General features: G+C 37.8%; 1 protein-coding gene across 16 annotated transcripts in view; it reads right to left on the bottom strand.

The window, feature by feature from the left end:
- Window positions 1–22736, bottom strand: part of KDM6A (lysine demethylase 6A) — a 150833-nt gene that overhangs the window by 12265 nt on the left and 115832 nt on the right. For all 16 annotated transcript variants that reach the window (XR_009280243.1, XM_058861499.1, XM_058861517.1 and 13 more), the window contains 8 exons: window positions 9899–10028; window positions 8345–8450; window positions 7390–7595; window positions 4865–4929; window positions 4690–4764; window positions 3232–3380; window positions 2141–2255; window positions 417–604 (listed from right to left, as the gene is read on the bottom strand). Coding sequence is in view for 15 of the 16 variants with exons in the window: in XM_058861499.1 (XP_058717482.1) it covers window positions 417–604; window positions 2141–2255; window positions 3232–3380; window positions 4690–4764; window positions 4865–4929; window positions 7390–7595; window positions 8345–8450; window positions 9899–10028 (1034 nt within the window). In the remaining variant the exon portion in view is untranslated. The remainder of the gene's footprint in view (window positions 1–416; window positions 605–2140; window positions 2256–3231; window positions 3381–4689; window positions 4765–4864; window positions 4930–7389; window positions 7596–8344; window positions 8451–9898; window positions 10029–22736) is intronic.

Genomic DNA, 22736 nt, shown 5'->3' on the forward strand with positions numbered 1-22736 from the left:
TTTTACAACTGTCTGCATTTCCTGATGCTCTCACCAACGAGCTACTAGGTACCCACTGTCCAACCAATATTCGTGGACCAGTCCTTAAACTAGTGTGAAATCCATAGTGCAGTTTGCTGGGTAGAGCAATTTGGGAGAAGTAGTTCTTACTTCTTACTGCTTAAGAAGACAGTACATAAAATAATATACACATTTTACTTCTACAAGCCCATTCAAAGCATGAGTGCCAAGACTGCATTCTCTTCCTCTTACAATGGAATTATTTAAAGTTTCAACACATCATATTTTAAAAAAACAGCACCATTGGGGTTTTTTCATCCAGTAAAGCATGGCCAGTTAGTAAGAACTGGCAGGTTCTGTGCCATATGAGCACAGTATTACCTACATAGCTCAGCACAGGCACTGCTCACACTCACCTGTGAGAGGGCCAACGTTCCACGCAATGTTGTTGCACCAGCCAATAGCCTGAACCCAGTGAACAGTGCCAGCATTTATCCACACCAAATCCCCTGGTCTTTGAATGAATCTATAAACTGGGACATTGGCTTCATACAAATCTTCCAAGTTTGGCCACCAAGATCCCATTAGGAAATTCATATTGTTCCTGAAACAAGAGGAAAGATAAATTATTCAGCTTTTACCAATGGACATGTTAGTGGCAGATACTCCAATGAAATCTGTAAAAAATGACCATCACCAGAAATTTTCTCTGCAGCTAATGAGTGACCCACAAAGAGTAGCCAAAAGGAAAATGTCATGTATAAAATTCCTGATCATAGTTCCCCGTTTCACATCCTGCAATACATCAGAACACCTGCCCATGTGAAGTCAGTTTATAGGTGCTAGTTAAGTTCTATTTCCTTTAAGTTTCCCAGTATTTTACTGATGCTAATCAACCCTTGGTCAGATCTAGTGTGGCACTGATGGCCAATGCTGCTTTGCTCATTACTGACAGATCTTCTGTACAGCAGCTCCCAAGGATGTTTTCTGCTCTGAACATGAACTCACACTGTCTGTGTGTGCATGTGCAGCTTGCCCACACAACAAGCAACCTCTTGGCAACATTTGAACAGTGATCCATAGGTCTGTGCTCTCATCCAAGAAATGCTGGCCCTCCTGAGCAGCATGGAAAAACACCTCCATATGGATTTCCTAACTATGAAGTCTTCCCCTATGGTTATGCAAAATCCACACTCCTCTCCCATCCTTATCCCAGTATTATACTGCTTTTATACTGCACCATGAGGGATTATTTACAAGGCACAGTTTTCAAAGATAACCAAGTGCCTCTGTAGAGGCACTGCAGACATTTTGTGGGGCTAGCAAGCTCTCCATTTCTCTGTCAGCCTCAGGACAGTGACATGTGAGTAAAAGCCCAGTTGTGCCAGAGACATGGCAATTCCATTGGCGGAAATGACATTTTTGAGATGGCTTATCTTTCTGAGGCTGGATGAAATAAGAACAGATGTCAGTAGATAGGCAAAAATACAGAGAAACTGAGATGAATTTGCAGAGCTCTCGAAAAGTTCTGAAGTCAAGAGCTGAATCCAGTTTCAGATGGGAAGGAAAAACCTTCTCCCATACAATCAATCTCAGAGGTTTCTGTTTGAGTATTGGCATGATCAGGGGACACAGCTGATGCTCCCTCTGTTTTTTAATGTGTGCACATACAAACAAGTATTGTTCTGCTTGTTTTTAAAGCCACTCTACACAAGGCATAGCAGAAAATCCTAATCTTAGAGATGGCTGAGTGGTTTCCCCAATGCTCAGGGTACCTCAGCTTTTCCAGGGAGTTACAAATATCTAAGTGTAAGCAAAGCCTACCATGACACCTCCTGGGGTCTGAGCAAATTAAGCTTCAGCTCTAAATGTAACAAGAAAACACCCCAAAATACCAGTGACTGTATTTGCTTCTGACAAGAGAATTCTGCTTTTGCTTTTTTCACAGGCAACCCAAGTTTCTGTATATTGTAAAAATGGGTATTTTGCATGAACTCTAGATTTCACATTTTGACCTACTTTTAAAAGACTTTTCTGACTACATGGAAAAAGTAAGAACACCCTCAGTAATTTTCCCCCTCAGCTCTGCGAAAAGCACAAAAAAATTTGGTAAAAGAGAATAGCAGCACATTCAGCTTACTTTTCACAGAAGTCATTCATGACACCCCAATAGCTTTCAGGGACAACAAACCATTCACAGTCACCTGGACCGATATTTATATTTACTGAGCAAAAGTTGTTATTTTCTTGATGACCTGAAATTAAGGAGAAAAATAAACACACTTTATGTAAGGCCTTTCTCTCAAAACAGTGCCATGAAACACAAAAAAACAATTACTAAAAAAAAATTACACCACAGTTTCAGTATTTTTATATATTTTATATGACACATACACTATTTAGATGCTTCACACAGTTAAGCTACCAGTGACATGAGAATTCTGCTTTTGCTAGTTTGTGGAAAACAAAATCAGCACTACCAGTCTTGGGGATCTGACCAATATTTCAGCAGTTCTTCCCTCTTGTAGAAATAAATACTTCAAAATCCCAGATTTTGTGTTTCATGCTATCTCCTGACAGTCCTAGTCAGGTCCAAAACTTTGTGATCTCAGGCACTGAACAGACAAGGAGTACAAAAATCTTCCTGGAAGAGACTTCAAAATTAATGAGAAATGCCCAGTATTTTATCTTCTTTAAACAGCTGGAAAAACTGAGATATAATCCCTAATGGAATTTTCTGAAGATTTACTTCAGAAAAAAATAGACTCTGAAATTTAGTCCAGATTCCTCAAGTCCCAGTCCAGGGCCCCTACACAGCACAATTCATCATGGAGGACTAAGTCCTATTCTCAGACAGTAAAAATCTAAAAAAGTAGAGGTCTCTGATTTCTAGGATTGCACCAGACCCTCTTGGGAAGCCTCTAAAAGCTTCCAAGGTATGTAAAATACAAATACTGTCCATGCATATAAACCCAACTTTATTTTGCTCCTTAAAGAATCCACTATATTGCATGCAGGACTAAGGGCAATTCCCTAGCAGTGCAGAAATCTAGAAAATTCTACCTTAAGTGCTTTGAACATGCAGAGTTAAGTCAGAACTATAAAAATATTGAATATGTATGTTTATCACATTTAGGCATGCTGTAAGATATAGGAAATCTGCAGTGCAGTTAAATCCAACACCCCACAGTAGAACCTGATTTTTCATGCGATTATGATGATTATACTCACCTGGTGTCCTGCTGCCTGGAACCTTCATGTAGAGCTGCACTGTGTTCATGCCCAGGATGGTATGACCAACATGGCTTAGAAGATTTCCTGCTGATACCACACGTACAAAAGCAGGAAGTTTTGTCAGTTCATGGAGTTGCAACTTCCACCTGCAGCAAAATAGCAAATGGACAAACTGTGAATCCCTGAAACTCTTAGAAGAGTCTGGGAAACATAAACATTCTCAGAAAATTGTTAGCACAAGTATCTGTGTTACTCTTTCAATTTTAAAATATTTCCAAAGACAATCACAGATCTGACAGGCTAGTTGAGGGGAAACAATTTTGTAGCAAAAGTTGAAACTACAGCTCAGAAGATCTGACATTTATCCGGGATCCTACAAGAATTATTTCAAGCATAGAAATCCAATTCCCTATGAGCCTCAGGTCAGTTATGCTTGGCTTCATTTGAAGTCTCTCTCCCAACGGCTTGTTCAGAGTAGCAGTTAATTATCAACTAGTTTACATCTACAGATGGAACTTCCCATATAGAAAAATGGCATCAGTATCTAAAACTTTGTAGCAACCTCTAAGCACATGTTGATCCTTTAATGACTCTGCCACAAAAGATGTCACCATCTTAAGTGGCCCTTGCTCCCCAAACACTATAAACTTCTTTTCTTATGACTGAAGTAGACCAGAATTTTGTACTGCAGATGGTGGGACTGATAGCCTAGACATGCTGGATCTTTGATGGAAGTATGTATTAACTAGAGACTGAACTAAGTAACTATTACTGGACAATAAAAACATGCTTTCAGAGTATTTCTAGTATCTTCTATGCTACCTTCATCGATTCACAGGAGGATATATAGTTTAAGTAATACTCAATTTTTTTTGAGGCTCTTGAGAGGTATCATGGCTTACTCCCAGGTAAGCACTGGTCTGGTCTCTTTGCTACATATTTTGAACCCTGTTACTGGATAAAGAAGCAAGAGTTATGAAAAGATGGAAATAGGTGACAGTATGAATGAAAGGAAAAAAAACCCATGAATAGCAAAAATTCAGACAAACCAAAAAAGAAAAAAAAAAAACCTTTAATCTTACAATTTCTATGCAAAAACTAAAAACTTGGGTGTTGTCAGAAGTAATTAAGTAGTAAGCAAACAATTTAAAGCCTCACAATGAAACAAAGGGAATGGATTAGAAGGAGGATTAGAAAGAATGGTTTCTGATAGACGTTCAAACTCTTTTCTGGAAAACCAAAAATCCTGGGAAGTCTGAAAAGATATTTTGGCATGTGGAGGACTTGTAGCAACAGTTTGAAGATCAAAGGTAACCATTTCATTGTGGAAATGGGGTGTGCAACTGGAATTTATCAACAGACTGACTGATGTCTGAGAATACTACGCTGGATTTCCCGAAGGATTATCATCATGTAGAATCCCACTGTGAGCAGGAGAAACTGTAATCAACTTACTTCTTGTCATCTGACAGGTCAATGTTGGTCCCAAACTTGATTGTTTTAAAAGGTCCTCTTCTCCTCCTCCCAGAGCTGCAAATGTAACAAATTTATCAGGCAAATGTAAAAGGGGAAGGATGTAAAATAGCACATATTACCAACTACAGAATTAATAGAGTTACACCACACTTACTTATCAGAAGATGTGGATTCATTATCTGAGTGGTCCTTGTGGTGACTCTTCTTCTCATTTTCCTCCTATAAAATGTAATTTTAAAAATGTTTTTACATATATATACACACACACACAAAAGAACATATAAAATATATAGGTATGAAATGATAACACGGACATAGGTGTAAGTACATTTGTTTCAAGATACTGACACAATCTTTGAACTATCCATGCCTAAGATTTTGTGTCAACATTTCTTCCTTGCAAAAATAGGAAAAGTTAGTCAAATGAATTGAAAAAAAAATTCTTCATGGTTGCAGATTCCATGACACTCAGGCCAGGACAACAGAAAATGTCTATACTGCAAATATTTCTGCTGGCCTGCATTCAAGTTGGAAATGAGTATATTGGTTTGCTTCATTATGAGAGTGACCTGGAATCCAGTATTAAAGAATTCTGTTAACTTTTTCAAATAAGAACATCTACCGTCCTTAAAAGTTAACCAGGTATTCTGACAGGAAATTAGGATGACTAATATTTATAAAACTAATTTAATAAAATCCATTATATAAAATCTTTTGAATTTTTCATAGCCATATGCTATTTTAGCACTAGCAGTAGCTGAGACCATGACTAGTGGAAAAAATCCAACCAGTATTAAATGATGCAATTTGATCTTTTTAGCAGACTGTGCTCAAAACCCTATTCTAAAGACTTCTATTTTGGCAAGTATATGGACATAGAAGGAAAAAGAAAGAGACAAAAAGGAAGAAGGAACTGTCTGGATTCTATCCAAAGATCTCTGGCTTTGAATGGGATTGTTGTTAAATCTCAAAGTGCCCTGTGTACCTGAGAAAGTCTTATTCTTCCTTTGAATGAAGGACAAAGAGAAACAAAAAGGAACCTACTGATGATGGATTTATCAAATGCTGCAAGACATGTTAGAAAAGCAACATAATAGTTGTTACAGGAATAAAGAAAAAAGATCACTTAGGGCAAGCCAAAAGAACTGTGGCTATAGAAAGGAGAAATAAAGCTTTCATTTTAACACTGGAAAGTCACCTAAGGACAGGTCAGAGCAGTGTTAGGCAAAGGACATACAGACAGTGTCTTTCTAATTTCCAGGGGGAAAATTAAAATCATCACTCTTAAAAGCTATTTTATGTATTGCATTTTACCACCAGTTTGTAACAGTGAGGGGGAAAAAAAAATCAGAACACCCTATGGGACACATTGTGGTGCAAATCCAAAGCTGAGGCTTCCAGCGGTATGTGCTAAATTATGTATAATTTTAAACAAAAACAGATAAATGGAGATATAGAGATGAGGTGATAGATAGATAGATTAGATAGACAGATAATTATGTTCCAGTGATGTAATGTCCTCCAGCCTGTGGAATGACATACAGGAACACACCACTGGTGCCTCTGCTCAAGGGGCACCAGAAACTTCAGCCACCAGAAAACTTCAGCCAATATCCTACTGAACTTTATTACCACTACACAGGTAGAAAAATCCCAAGTTCTAGAAGATTCCCATGCCCCCCACTTCCCATGGTATTCCTTTTTCTTTTCTTCATCCTGCACCAGCTCAAAGCCTTAGGACTAGATTCCCTTCTGTTCTCTTCAACTAGCAATTAATTTCTTTGTTTCTAATCCTTTCCTCTAATGCACAAAAATTAAATTTAGAATTTCTCTTTCCCTTCTTACTGAAATCATTCCTGTTTCTGTGTAAAGACAGAGAAAACTGCAATAATCAGTTCCCCACACTAACCTTTTCCCTATTTTCTAACAAACAAGTGGCCAAAATTACCTTTTTGTCTTAGTTCTACCTTAGCCTGATTTTTTTGCAACACCAGGTAACATAAGCCTCCAAGGAGTGCTGAAAGCCAGTGTCAAGAATGTGCTCGCAACTTCAGTAAAAAATGTTAAAAATACCAAATACATTTCATAGAATCTCAGAGTAAGAGAACAGGGTTGGAAGGGACCTCTGGAGATCATGGAGTCCAACCCCTCTGCCAAGGCAGGAAGGGGAAATATTATTTCTAATACTTCACTCTGTCACATAAGCATAAAAACTTCTAAACTAAATAGGAACTGTTATGTCTGGAACCCAACAAAAGACCAGTATTAGTGTAAACTCCTAATAAGCCACATCCAAATTAATTCAGGATAGTAGGAAGAACAAAGAAATCTTATTTCAAACCTTGTGAAATTAGAAGTAATCCAAATTGTAAAAAAGCCTGGAGCTTTAAGTATTTTAATGTGAATTTTTACATTATAATACAAAAGCCTAAACTAATAAACTTTTAAAGTATGTAATAACAATGAATTTTACATTATTAAACTGAACTTTACACTAAGAATTTGGGAAGAACAACATACTATTTGACCCTCTATTCAAAACAGATTTTTAAAATTTACCTGTGCTCTTCATGCTAATGAAACACCTCTTTTTCCTTAGCAGTTTCTGCTTTTTCCAGCAGCCATTATTAACTGGCTCCAGAGGCAGTATGCAGTCTTGAACAGTAGCAATTAACTTACCCTTAAAGACTCCTGGAATGAGGAGGCCTGGTACTGTGCATATTTAGCAATTGTTGTATGAGATCTACTGCTTTCACAACGCCAGATTTTCTTTGTTCCAGTGGGGTCCCAGTTTTCATCTGCTGGCTGCAGTAGTTGTGTCCTTACTTCTACTATGTGTTCATTATTCGCTTCTACCAATGTCTTAGTAGAGAAGAGTCCTAGATCTAATTAATAGCAATAAAATTAGTAAATTAAGGTAAAATAGAATAGAAAAAAATTCGGCAAAATGCCTGAAGTTATCAGAAGGTTTAGTCTAAAATAGTTTTTGCCCCTTAGTCTTCATGACACTGCCCACCTGAATGTTAATTATTGACACCCAAAAACCTTTTCTCTAGACATCCAGTAGAAAATTAGAAAAAAAAAACCCAGAACAACTTGGCAGCTATGGACTATTTTACCTGAAACATTTTACATGCCTTGGCTAAACAAACCTGCAAGCAATGTTCACATCTATTACCAAGAAAGTATTTTTCAGAGCAGAGCTTTATGAATGCACTTCCATCAAAAAACACATTTCCTACCAGCAGTGATGGTTTATCTATCTAGAGACTTCAAAACATTGCACATGGTCAAATTACAGATCATTAGATCTAAACACTAAAACATGCATCCAGTTTTTTATAGAAAAATGTCTGGCTGTAAACTTCCATATCCACAGCTCAGCCTTTCTCCGTGCTCAACAAAATCTGCTCTATTTCTGGTGGGGTTTTCTTTGACATGACCAAGGTTAGAAACAACAGCAAACTGAGAAACGACAAATTACCCTAATGACTTGGAATATACAGGTAAGACAGTATTATAGAAATAAAATATCCACTTCTAAGAACTGAGAGACTACTCTTTAAAAAACATTAATTTCTCCCCAAAGTAAAAAAAAACCAAATAAAATGTAAAACAAAAAAGGTAAATTTACCTAATTTAAGCGCTCCAGCAAGGCCACGTATTACAGTAACAGGGTTGTTTGGATTTGTACAAAATTGATGTAAAGGTGGAAAGAAAGCATCTCGTTTATTTTCCAACTGCAAAATTATAATGGAATATTAGATGTCAGATCAATCTAGATTCTTTATTTGTAAAACAAGAAAGAAGAGTAAAACAAAAGAGAAATAACAGAAAGAAAACAGGAAGGAATTTTCTGCATTTCCCTGCACTGTGGGGAATGAACAGCTACACCGTACAATTCTTTCTATGGTAAATGCTGGGTTCACTCCTGAAATTAATTTGTTACTGTAATTTGTTTCTTGGCATGAATTATTCCCAGGTTGCTTCAGCTTTGCAACTCAGGTTTCCTGAACTTAATTTCTTTATCTGACAGTAGTCTTGTACATTCCCTAAATCTACAGAATTCTCTGAAGAGCAATACAGTTTCTTTTCAGAAGTAAAAAAGTGCTAATTTTACAGACAATGTATACAAGAAACAGCATAATTAAAAGACTACTCTCATTAAAAGATGTATCTCACGTTAACCAGGAAGTTTGATTTGGTTTTCTTATGCTTCTCTGCACCTATAACCTCAATTTTATGCTATAGCCTCCTGATTTATTTTTTTTTAATTGCTATGAACGCTTTAGAATGCTGAAGGCATTTCTAGCACTAAACAAAACACGGAGTTCCCAAACAGCAGCACAGCCACACAGCCTGTGACAGCATGGTGACTTTGCAGCTTTGTGAGGACTTTTATTAAGGCAGATGAGTTCAGATGCAACACCTGGAAAACATCTGGAAGGACTATTGTGTGCAGCCTAACCCAGCTCTCAGCACACTCACACCCAAGTGCCAGCATCCTCTGGTCCCCAGACTGAGGTGACCAAAGCCAACTCCAGCTTTTCACACTGCCTGTATGGACATACTGTGATTTATTTTTCTGCTATTACGGAAGTGGATATCCTGTAATTTATTCTTTTATTACTAAGGAAGTTAGCTCAATAAAGCTATTATGAAACTTCATTTGCAGAACAAAAGTTGTAATATTTGCGTAAGAAAATACTACTCAACTAAACCCTGCCTTTTCCTGGTGACATTTTGTTCCTAACATCACCCCAACTTTTATTCATTTTTCTTCACTATGTTTTGAAGCAGATTGTTATGGGAATTTAATTACTCACTCATTTATACATAAGCTGTCACTCATGAAAAATTGTACATACATTTCTGAAATATTGTGCATTGTATATAATGAATGGCTTTGCTTATTCTGCCAACATTTGAGTATTAAACATAAAAAATCTGAAGCATTTTTCCTTTTGTTTACTCCAATTCTTAATTTTTATGTCCTTTCAGACTCAAACTATGTCTCAAAATCTTTAAGGTTAGCATTTCTCCTGCTTATATATCAGTTTGCAAAGCACCGTAATTAGAACTCAGTGATGAAGAGAGCATCTTTAAAATAATTACATTATGTAATTCAGATATCCAAACAATTACAAAAGACAGGCAGCAATGTACTTCTGCCACTAGATTTACTTACATAAATACTAGGTGTAGGTGGATTCAGCTTGTCCTTTGGCAAGGGAGGGTACGGTGGAGGCGGTGGTCGTGGAGGTGGGCATTTATCCAATAGAATACTACTGTTAGATAAGCCATTTTTACCCAGATTCCTAAAAGGAAACAAGAGCTGTCTCTGTCAATACTTGACAAATAAAATAAATGCGTATCAGTGTAATAATCTCTTATGCAAAATAACGTTGTGTAAGGAGAAACCATAATTTAAGATGCAAATAAAGCTTGTGTGTTTTAATCAAGAATTTTCTGTGTATAATTTGGTATTATTCAAGCTTATTCCCACTTTGTCTGCTGAATCTGCAACATCACCACTATTAGTTAAAAATACAGCCATTTTAAATAAAAGCAAGCATGACACATTTGATAAAATTTAACAGGAAAAAGTTTCAACTGGAAATGGACAAGAACCTGAGCAGGTGGACGATCATTCCACAGGAGCTGAGGTAATAAAGCAGAAGCCAGAAAATATCTCAGCAAAAAAACTGCTGAGTCGCAAAATCCAACTACAGCTACACTACAGCTACTGAACTGAACCACACCTACCCCTCCCTGCCTTACACATTTTGAAGCAGAAGGTGCCACTGCTGCATAATCCATTTTTTGGAGGAGCAAGGGAGAGGCCCCACCCGCAGTGAGCTGTTGTGTCAGCCCGTGTGTGTGACTCCAGGACCCACTGGATGCACAACTTTTCCTAAAATGGATGACCTGAAAAGTCTCCATTCTGAGCTTAGCCTGTAGTCAATCACCATCACTGGGACTGTACTGACAAAACCATCTCTTACATTCTTGTTAAAAATTACTCAACTACTTCAAAATTCTTCCCACTAAACACTGTTCAAATCCTTCTTCCAACCTCCTTTGATTCACCGTTGTTACATCCCACAAAACAGGATGTTTCTAATGTGTAATTTAGTCATACATCTTCATAAAATTCACCGGGTACTAATTTTTTTTTCATTTTTTATAACAGTCTGAAGCAAAAAACACAGCTTTTTTATCAGATGAAATTCCCAGTGATAAAAACTTGTTTCTAAAACTGAGAAACATGGTACAGCCAGATACTGGATCATGACATCACTGCTTCAAATCGAGCTTGCAGAACCCATAAGATGGACTTGGGGCTTCAGATCTGACAGACTGACATGACAAACACTTCAAATAAAATGGGTAAAACATCACTCACACCCCAAAGCACACCTGTCACACAGCTCACTCCTTGTGCTAGGTGAGCCCAATGCCAGAATTTTACTTCCAAGAAAGTGAAAGAGTGATGCAGAAGCTCTGATTAGTCATCATCCAACTTGGCAAAACAGCGCATAATGTCTGATGTAGTTACTGCAAAGGCTTCATTGTCCCCACATACACAAAAAAAAAAGCCAACAAAAAAAGAACCCAAAAATAACTAGGCAATGTAAAATCATCACCACACAAAAATTTATTGACCACAGCTGCATGAACCTGAGATTCAGACCATCCATGCAAAGTGAAACTAGAATCCTAACAGCGGGTACCAGACGTTACTAGAACCTCTGCATTACCAAACAGGGAAATAAAACCAAGAAAAACAAATGAGTAGTATGAAATATAAGAAAGAACTCTGACCAAATTCAGTTTGCATTGATAAACAGTTCTCAGGAAACGTCTAAGTCGAGAAAAATGAGAAAAAATGAAAAAAAGGGACATTGTTCAGAACTAACAGGACGTGAGCTGCTGCAGTAACAGCAAGGCAATCACAGTGAAAGCTCAGTAATGCCAGAGCACATGGGGGCTTCAGGGAAGGGGGACAACAGAGAGAGGAGAAACTTCTGTACACTTGGTGAAACTGCAGGTCTGAAAAGGTAGAGAATGGGAAAGAAACAGCACAAGGGAAAAGATCAGATGAACAAAGATATCTCATAAACCCAGCACTTGAATTACCAATTCTGGTAATTACCAATTCCATGCCATTATTTCCTATTAAGCTACTAAAACTCAATGTGGAAATTTTAAGAGGAAAATGGACAAAGAAAAGCAAAGCTGAGATAGCAAAACATTCATAATTTAATTGGCACAGGAAACAGATGGGCAGAATATTTAAAGTTATCTTTAACAGACCAGCTTCACTCTATCATAATTTTTTTCCTATCATCTTTTTTTACCTATGAATCAGAGTATCTTACTATTAATAACAAGGCAAGAGAGCTATTAAAGAATAATTCTGCAATTGTTAGTGTGCCAAACAGAGCAATAGAAATTATAAAAACACTACAGAAATACTAAAAATATTTGCTACCACGGTGTGAGTATCCACTGCCAGCCTCTCCACTTTTGGAAATACGGAACTACAGCCAGCGCAAGGCAAGTCAAAGACCCTTTTTGACCAGAGCAACTGTGCCGAAAATCACACGTATTTCAGTTTCAAGAATGCAGTTTTTGTGGAGGATTTCACAGTGAAATGCTGAAAGAGGCAACATGCACTGCTCAAGACAGAACAAGCCTGATATATCCCCCCAAAAGAAACTGGATACCCAGTCGTCTGTGATGAAGGAATGAAGAGAAGGACAAGCTTCATTCATTCAGGTTGACTTCCACAGGAAACTGACTGGTGGATTGTGCACAGACAACACCCTTCATTCCCACAGTGGGAAGAGAGGGCAGGAGCAGCTGTCAGGCTCAGAGGGGCAGGGCAGGGGTGCACAGAGATGTGCAGCCTGTCCCGAGCACCGGGGCCACTGCAAATTGCTCCAGGGGTGAAAGCAACAACTCATGGGAGCGCTTTGCCCTGAGGACCGAACTCAAACTGCCGTGCTCAGGAGAACATCAACCACTAAGGATGAAACTGGTGCCTTAACTTCACAAAAATCACTCAATCATTTAAGTTTGAAATAGACCTCTGGGATCACTGAGTCCAATCCATGACCAGTCACCTCCATGTCACCCAGAGCATGGCCCTGAGTGCCTTGTCCAGTTTTCCTTGAACACCTCCAGGGATGGTGACTGCACCGTCCCCCTGGGCAGCCCACCCCAGTGTCTAACCAGCCTTTCTGGGAAGAAACTCCTCCAGATATCCAACCTAAGCCTCCCCTGACACAGCTTAAGACCATGGCCTCCTGTCCTGTCACTGGTTGCTTGTGATTTTTTAATGTAGTCATGGGATCCCTTGAGTAAGCAGTCAGCACATTCATTAGAACACCTCTTTTAATTATGGTTTACTGTTTTCTAGGATACATTCCCACAGCTTTTAAGAGACAGTTTACAGCCTTCAGTCTTACATTTCCTCACAGCTGACCAGAAGCCCAGGTGTGACACAGTTTCAACAGCAACCCACAAAACAATTATCAAGCAGTTGCCAGACACTTTTTAGGTACAAGATTAATTCTGCACCATCCCACCTGACAAAAAAAAAAAAAAAAAAAAAAAAGTGTAATGCAGATTTAAAGGTGTGTTACACAGCTATGCTCGTTTTACTTCTATTTTAAAATAAAAACTCCACCTCAAAACACATTCAAGTTAGCAGGATGAAACTTATTTTCCCAGAACCAAGAATCATTTATCAATAATTATAATTCTTTACATTTATTAAATTAATCACCTCAGTATTTTTATTATTTCATTCAACCCTTAGGTCACAGAATGAGAATTATGTCTATTTCTCAGGAAGTGTACTCTTCAAGTCCTCTGGAACTTTTCCTGTTTTCCAAGAACTATTAAAAAAAAAATCTATATGAATTATAAACAGTTCTTTGGCTTGCTCTTTCAGAGTTCACAGATGTATGTTATCTGGGCCTCTGACTTAAAAATGCCAAATTTAAGTGTAACTGCTGTTTAACCTTCTCCTTGAAAAGAGAGTATATTCCATGATGTGAACATTTTATCTGCCTTTTTCCCAAGCACAGAACAAAAATATTTACTGAACACTCTTGTCTTACTGAGCATGCTAATACTTCTGTGCAGGCATTATTTTTTTTTATTCTTTTTTGTTTTTGTCTACAGGTTTTCCTCTTCCAAACATAATTTGTGTTTTTAGAATTCTTAGCTTCAATACTTTAAAAAATATTTCCCCTTTTTGTTTCTATTCAGGAGATAACGACTTTTTTGTGATAATATAAAGTTCCTAAACAACTTCCAGTTATCTACACATTTGAATTTTAGGTACAATTTGCAGGTCAAAACAGAGTAAGTTACAAGCATTTATGCTAAAGCAGTTATTTTTGTTGTGAAGTCAGTCTAAGTGAATTATTATTTGAGGATTAGCTATATGAGAATTAACTAGGTTTTACTTCTCAAGAGATTACAGTTATTCAGAAGAACAAAATTAATACCCTCTCTTCCCCCAATAAAAATCACATTTAAAACGAACACAAGGAACTATGGATTTATTTGATACTTTATCTCAATTCTATCAGAATTAATTTATCTACAAAGAGGAAGGAACAAGACATTTTCAAAACGTGCCTGCAGAAGGAATCAGCTGAAGCACTGGGCTGCACAGCACTCCTGGTTCAAACCACAAACACCCACCCTTCACAATTAGCAGATACAATCAGTTGCTTTCTTACTGTGAGTTATTACAAAACCACAGAAAAACGCCTGTCAATCCCCAGCAGCCTGGGAAGGAGGTGGTTACACACAACACCCAGCTCAGCTCCCCGAGCTTCCCCTCCCCAAGCTCCTTCTGTAGCCAGGGGATAGAGACGAGCTCTTAAAGGGAATATAAAGAAGTCAAGTCAAGCTTACACATTATGCTTAAATGCAAGTAATGCCAGATAATTACACAACCTGTTTATCATGCATTTCTCTACCCTAGCCTTTCACAACCAGGTCCTAGCTGGCAATACTCCCAGAGATCTTTCGTGAAACTACAGAAAATCCTACAATAGAACTGTGGATTTTCTCATTATGCAAATGTATTTCTAATTATTTTTGAATTCTGTTCTGGTTTTGACCTCAATAGTACAGGTTGGCAGTGAATTTCATAGGTTAATTACATGTTATGTAAGAAATAATGTTCTTTGTTTTTTTTTTTCCTTAATGACTTTTACATCTTTCCTCTCTATTTCATTTGCTAATCACCTTGCTCTGAGGCTGTAAAACAAACAATCACATCAATGACTTACATACGAAAAGTGTTATAACAAGCAGCACCAAACTTTTTCATATACTTGCCTTTCCCTCTGAACTGTAAATTTTCCCATGGTTTTTTGTTTTTGTTTTTTTTTTTACTCACAGATAATTCTGGGATAATTTTGCTTCCTATCTTCAGAGTTCGGTATTTGCCTTTTGAACAAACAGAATCTCTTATTCTAAGCAGTGTTCAGCTTGTGAAATCACAGTATTTCAAATGTTATTCGTAAAACTTTTGCTAAGGTGAAGTTCACTTGCCAGACATAACGCACCCTTAGAGGAACTGAGCAATTCTGTCTTGAAATCAAAAAAGCCTTTTGTTTGTAAATAAAATTCCCAATAAAACAATAATTGCTTTTGTTGTTTTTAAGAACAAAACACTAATTTAATCCAGGTCCTTCCTTCACAAAGTACAGATTTAGGCTGTTTTCCAGTGGACCACAGAGCTCTCAAGCTAGTGAATCACTGACTTCCCAGAGCAGGCTCAGGGAGCAGCACCTTCAATAAGGACAGAAGAAATTTCTTCTGCCCCAGGCTCCAACAGAGCCCTCAAAGCCAGAAGTCTGCCCACTTCAGCTTCTTCACTGCCCTTCCCACTCCTCCTCAGGAAATGGATTTACTGCCCTTGAGTAAATGCTGGCCATTCCTCAGACCCTCTTGCAGTCCGTTTAGCTCAGACCACCTTCACAGAATCATCAAATCATTAAGGTTGGAAAAGACCTCTGTGTCTCCTCATGGAGTCAACCTCTGACCAAACACCACTTTGTCACCTTGACCATGGCACCACTTGCCACCTTCGGTTGTTCCCTGAACAGCTCCAGGGACAGTGACACCACCATCTCCCTGGGCAGCCCATTCCAATGTCTTATCACCCCTTCCATGGAAAAATTCCTCTGGTTGCTGCCCCATATTTTTATCATTTTACAAGGCCTCTTGAGATGCAGCTCATCTCTCCTGGTCTGTCACTTTTCTCTATGGATTGCTCTATATTTTCCCTCTTTGAACACCAAGCAATTGAACTATAAAAAGGCCTTATTAGCCCCTTTGGGTACACATTCAAGTAAAACTTACACCTCTCATTTGCCTTCCCCAATCATGCCAAATTGGTAAAGCTTTCAAGTTCAGAAATGCTTCGGAGTTGTCAAATGAGTCTTTCCATTTATCACCATAAAAATGACATGGACAACTTCCAGCTCACACAAAGTTGCCCAGTTACCCAGCTGGGCTCTTCAGAACTGTCTGAGGACCTCCTACCTCTAAGTTTTGTTTGGGCCCTTTGCCTGTTCTTTCGAGGCTGTGAACAAACTTTAATAAATAATGAGGGGAAAAAAAAATAACCAAGACATTTCTTACTTCTTTTATGAGAAACAATATAAGTCAACTCAGGAACTTTTCTACACTACTTCAAGTAAACAGATCAGTTTTAGAAAGGACAACTGGTACTCTCTTAACTGAGATGGATACTGGGCTTTCATCCCTACTCTGGGATGTTAATTAGATGCACCAGCTGAAACACTGAGTGAGAAATCAGCTGGTTTCACTTCAGTAGAAATAAACACCTCGAGTGTTAAATCTCAAGTCTTGTGATAATGTTTCATTAATTCTCCTTTCAGAAAGATTGCTCATAGGGAAAAGATACTTACATTGCTAAGAGCACAGGACGAAGCTTTTGATAACAGTCTCTTTAAGGAAACCTGATACACAACCAGACCAAGAAGCACACTGGTCTTTTTTCCCCCCCTATTAAAAATCGGCTTTTCTAATAACCAACTCAGAGCAGTTATTCTTCACATATTTTTTTCTTTTAATTACATGGTTTTCATTTATGCTTAGAAATTACTTGGGGTTGTGTTGGTTTTCCGTTGTTTTGTTGTTGCTGCTTTTTTTTTAAATGATCTTAACAGGAGATTTTCTCTAGGCATCTCAGGAAGGATAAACAGTGCACTCTTTTATCTGTTAATTTGCTCAGAGGCTTAAAGAATTTTACTTTACTATGTAAACAGTTTACCAAACATAATTTAGTTGGTTTATAACCACCTTAAAATTTACTGTTGTGACCAATTTTATTGGTAGGGAAGACTAACCAAATCACACTTACCAGAATCACCTCCTCGATTCCTTTTCATCCCTCCACTCCTGCAGCAGTTTAACAAGATGAGCCACCCTACTGTTCTCCAGAGCAGCATCTTAATGAGATTTGCATATCTGAGTCAATAGCTCAGCTCCTGCATTTCTCAATTCCTTGTGGCTTTTCAGTGACATTGTCTGGCCCTTCAAGGGAAGTTCCTTGTACAAGTATCAATTGCTGTGCCAGCACCCTATGTCTGACCCCTTCTCAGCCTCCTCAACAACCTCATTTCACCCCACCAACAGAATGGGGCTCTGTTAAATATTTCCTCAACATTCGAACCAAGGAAGATGGATATAAAGAAACTTTTCAGCCTCCGCAATTATCTTGCCCTACTTAAGAGCTCACTTTAGTCTTTGGCAAAACAAAGCATTTACCGAGTCTGTTTCTACAGAGCAGACAACCTATTCACACGTAATAAAGAAGACTCAAACGGAGTTTTCTCTTTGGCATGTGTTTTGCATTTTATGATACAAAGCATCTCCTTTCACCTAATGGCTTTACTTGAGCAGCTTTTATTAAGACAATACTTGTTTATGTAATACAAAATGACAGTCTCCCAGCATTTATTTTTGTCTAACTAATTCTGATTTTATTGTATTGTAATGCAAGACTTCCGAATGCCTGTTCTAATAAACTGCTTTCACTTTAAAAAACCACCAAATTTCCATACTTATGATGCTCCTTTGTTCTTAAGCAACACACAAAACCCTTGGAACATTAACAGGTCACTTTTTGGTGGTGAGCACTACCATGTTGCTTCCTCTCCTATGAGATGATGAACTTCATTATCCTGCAGTTCACTCTCCTGCAGTAGGTCAATTGTAGTTACCTTGTGAATCACCTCTCTGCATTACTTAATCCCAAACTGCTACTAATTCCAGGTCTTTTATGCTCTAAGCACAAATAAACCTGTAGGGTCTGAAAGATGCAAAAAATGGCTCCTCTTAGACAAAACTTTTTTTAAATCTGAAAGCATCTGAAGGAAAAAAAAACTTACAAATAGACATCTGAGGACTTCAATGCAATTTACAATGAATATAAACACCCTGGTTTTGAAGCAAGCATATAGTAAACAGAGCCAAATGCAGAATAATGAGGAAGAAAATAAAAATGGTTAATCTAGTGCTCCAGCTATAAAAAAATCCAAGTTACATCCACCTGTTCCTACCTGTCAAAATGTCTATTTTTGCCTAAAGAATACCATTCAAGACAACAGGGCAACAGATTGTGTCAAGTGACTATTGTCAGATAGCAAGAAGAATATGCCAGAAGATAACAGAATATAATTATCCATATTAGAGATGAGACCAGAACGTCTTTCTGAACATATCAAATAAAACAAGGGTATGTACATAACAACTGTCACACATGAATACATTTAAGGACCAATACAGTGTACAGGACAACTCCCCTCTCTCTCTGTGCATTAAGTTCACTCAACACAGGTGTCTGGGGTCTTGTCTGGTCATTTTATCTGTTGCAATTTAGGGTTTCTTTGTTGTTCTCTGGGGTTTTTTTAAGGAAAAAAAGAAATTATTTTCATGTTTTCTTCTGTGGGTAGCTTCTCTGCAATTTTTACAGTAATTCTAAAAATCAACACTTTTGATCACAAATTCATATTCGAACCTCAAGATACCACTTGCAGAGACTGCACCCAAACATAATCAGTCCCATGGGAAGTACTTTCAATTCTTTGTTTTTGCATTACCTTAAACTGTGCTAAAAAAGAGGTCAACATGCAATATTGAAGCTCATAATATCTCATATATTGGCATGTAAACATCTTCTATTTTACTATGTGTAAATTGTGGCTTTTTTGTCAAATTAGCAGGCCTTTCAGCAGATTATCTTTTGAAATTCTCCCTCACAGACACTTTTTTTTATGTCAGTCAGGACATAAACCAGCTCACAACAGCTGTAAGAAGGATGCTCTGCCCAAAATTCTGCTCCAGAGCTGTCATCTGTATGCCTGCACATCTTAAAGCAAGGGCTAATCAGTTACTCAGTAAAAGCCTGAGAAATCCCTGTCTTCAACTTTATGAATATAAGCTGTCAGACATATTAGAATGGCAGGGAAAAACCCCTCACTATCAATACATTATGTAGTATCTATATACAGATTTATAATGTTTATTAGTATGAAGTAACAGGTAACCAGCTCTAGCACAGGTGGGTTACTGTGTTTCTCAGAAATCTCTTGCTATTATTAGCAGACATATGCAGAGTTTCCAGAAAGCACTGCTTGCCTAGAAGAAATCCTGCCTCTAAACCTGTAAATATAGTCCAGACTGATGCATTAATTGACCTCAGAGTTGCTACAAAAAAAACCCCAAGTCTCTCCTCTTTTCCCACTGCCCACCCCTCCCCCTCAGCCAGCTTCTAAGTCCTCTGCCTTGCTGAATGAAGGTGCAGAAAGGCTGAAGAGGGAGCTCTCAATCTCTACTCCGTATGAAAGAAAGGAAAAAAAAGCACATCTAACAGCTTTTGAGCTGTCTGCAAACTACACGGGACAAAGTATCAGTTTACCTCCCTTGAAAAATTACGATTTTGTGAGCCTGGTACTGGCTCTAAGAAGCCAAGTGAAACACCTTTACAAGCCTTCTTGTATCTTGGAAATTAACACTACACCTCCATCAAAGAGCACAAACACAAGGATTCTCTGGTTTACAGACTTTGTAGCTAAAATGATAAATGTTTTGCTACCGAACACTCATTGCAGATCTCTCCTAGAACAGCACACTAAACACATCAAAATGCAACATTTCACTAGAGTGAAACACTTCCCATTACTCTCTCAAGAAAGCTACATTGCAATTTTGCAGGCAGATCAGTTAAAACTCAAGAAAAAATAGAAGTCTCTCACAGTTTATATTATACCTATTTGCAATGCACTCATCCTAACACCATACACTGAAGTTATTTTCATTTTCATACTTCTACTAGAAAAAACACATCCATGGTCCTAATTAAAAAAAAAAAAGAAGAAAAAGCTGGTCAGCTGTTTATTTTTATGAATGTAGTATGTGTAGCAATGTCACTTGGAAGTGAACATTACAGTAAGACTTAATATTTGAAAGATGACAAAATAGGCTCCCTAAAGGTTTTTTTTACTCTTTTCTATGAAATTTATCTTGGTAACAGATAGCGGCAGACTGCTATATCATGGATCAGTATTACTCATCAAATCCCACAACATTAGGAGCTATGAGCTCTCAATCACAGTAACAGATGTAGGGTTTTTTTGTAGAATGATATAAACATGCTTTTATACTATTTTTTTAATACCAAAAAGAGAAATGCTCAAAGCCACCATATTTGCTATATAAAATATAGCAAATATACATCCTAAATAAAAGGTTTCGGAGTAAAATATATTGAGGTGATAAAAATTTCAATAAGAATCCTAACAGAGAAAAATACAAATAACATTTCAACTAAAAGAATTGCCAACACAGTTCAGGATGGAAAACAGCAGAGAACATTCCAAAACATTCAATAACGATATGCTTAGGATTAAAAGGACTTCTGTGAACTTTAAAGGCATCTTAGGTAACATTTTCAAACACAGTGACAACTGTAAAGGTACAGAAATTACAGTGCTCTACTAAATGGTCATTTGAATTTCTCAGCTTGTTTGGATTTTGAATAAATTCTTTGTAAGAAAGCAGGCAAATCCCTCCAGAGACTACCAAGAAAATCTGAGGACTTTGAGATATTTTACATAGAGAAGGCTGCAAGCAGCAAGCACGAAATGTGAATTTGCAAAGCTAATGACTACCTGACAGGCTCCCTGCTAGCACATGCACCAGAGATGAACACTGACAGATTTAGCTGCAGCAGTTTAAGTTATTATTGCTCTGGGTTCAACCATCCTCCTCTGCCACAGGCCACTGGCAGGGGGGGCTGAATTTGCTGCATTTCAAACACCACTGTAGCCCACAGTGAAACAACTTTGTAACAAGTCACTACTAAGAAGTGTTTATCTGAACTTTTACAAGCCAGTCTTCCACACACTGTGCCACTCTGCATTTCCAGTGATGAAGATACCTGGGAAAACACCATGTAATTTGCACAACCACGCTGCAATCACCGCCATTTTCACATTTTGCCTTAATCTAGTCTGCCTCAGATCTAAAGTAGTCCAAGCTTACTGACTAAAGATAAAAAACAAGAGTAACTGCTGATCAACTGAAATATAGATGGACCCAAGAGCTAAACCCTTAAAGAGCCAAAAATACCTAACTGCAACATGACAGACTCACACCCTGCACAACTGTATTTTTAACACAATCCATCACCTGAACAGCTCCTGGTCTGGAGCTATAGATGCTGAAACCACCAGTACCAAAAAAACCATCTCTGGTAGAGAGCTGAAGGACAAGCTGATACACCAGATGGCTGTGTGACCACTCAGGGGAACACCAACAGGCAGGAGAAATGGGCCAACAGGAATCTCAGGGAATTCAGCACAGGGAAATGACAAATCCTGCAGCAGGGGAAGAATAACCCCATGCGCCGGTATATAGAAAATTAAGATTATTTTTTTACGTTAGGGGTGACCCAGCATTAAGACTTTTGTCCAGGCAGACTGTGGAGTCCTTCCATCCATTGCATTTCAGAAGTAGTATTTAGTAGAAGTATTTAGTAGAAGTATTTAGTAGAAGTATTTAAAACCTGGCTGGACATGGGCCTGAGCAATCTGCTCTAGTTGGCCCAGCTGGGATTTGGAAGGATGGATGAGATGATCTCGAGGTCCCTCGCTGGACCTCCACCTAAAAATTTTGTGATAATTTATTACTTTTCCAATGAGAACAATGATTTGTCATGACAGACAAAATCTGCCTGATTTATTAAGAAAAAAAAGATTCTGAAGAAAGAGCTTAATAGCAACACTGAACATGAATACTTTAATGTTCATCATTTTCAATAGCTACAGTGCTGCTGTTGTTTGTTATCCAAAGAGAAGCACTTGTATAGCACCTACAAACTATGCCTACCAAACAACTCGTTACTGAATAAAAGAAAGTAAGTCCAAACAACTTATCTTCCTTTTGTAGGAGCTGTATCAAAGCTCCTTATAAAAATTTAGCTGTAAGCCCCATGAGAAGGATACATATTTTGAAGCAATAAATTTATCTGACATTTGCTGATATAATGTACCCATTTCAGAAGTCGGTCTTCTCTAAGAAAACAGTCATATAAATGCAAGAAATAAAATCATACTGATGTCCGACCAAACCAACCGAATGTCAACCAATGATGAAATAAAACTATTAGACGCAGTGGTCAAAAATTTTTTTCCAGTTTAAAACAAACTTTTCAACTATATTCTCTACAGTAGTCAGTTTCATGAAAAAATATCTAGAGGCTTTGAGAAGAAACTGAGGATTGTACAAGCTGATGCTATAAAATATTTCAATATTCCAAGTATTTTAAAACTATAACTTAGGCTTTTAAAAATCTGATTTATTGTGTTTTTTTAACGCATAACCATTTTTATTTAGTAAGAGAGAGGTACTCTGGCCATCTGGTAATCAGTACATTAAATTCAAATCATCCAGAACAAGAT

The sequence above is a fragment of the Poecile atricapillus genome, chromosome 1 (assembly GCF_030490865.1).
Source record: "Poecile atricapillus isolate bPoeAtr1 chromosome 1, bPoeAtr1.hap1, whole genome shotgun sequence".
NCBI classification, from domain to species: domain Eukaryota; kingdom Metazoa; phylum Chordata; class Aves; order Passeriformes; family Paridae; genus Poecile; species Poecile atricapillus.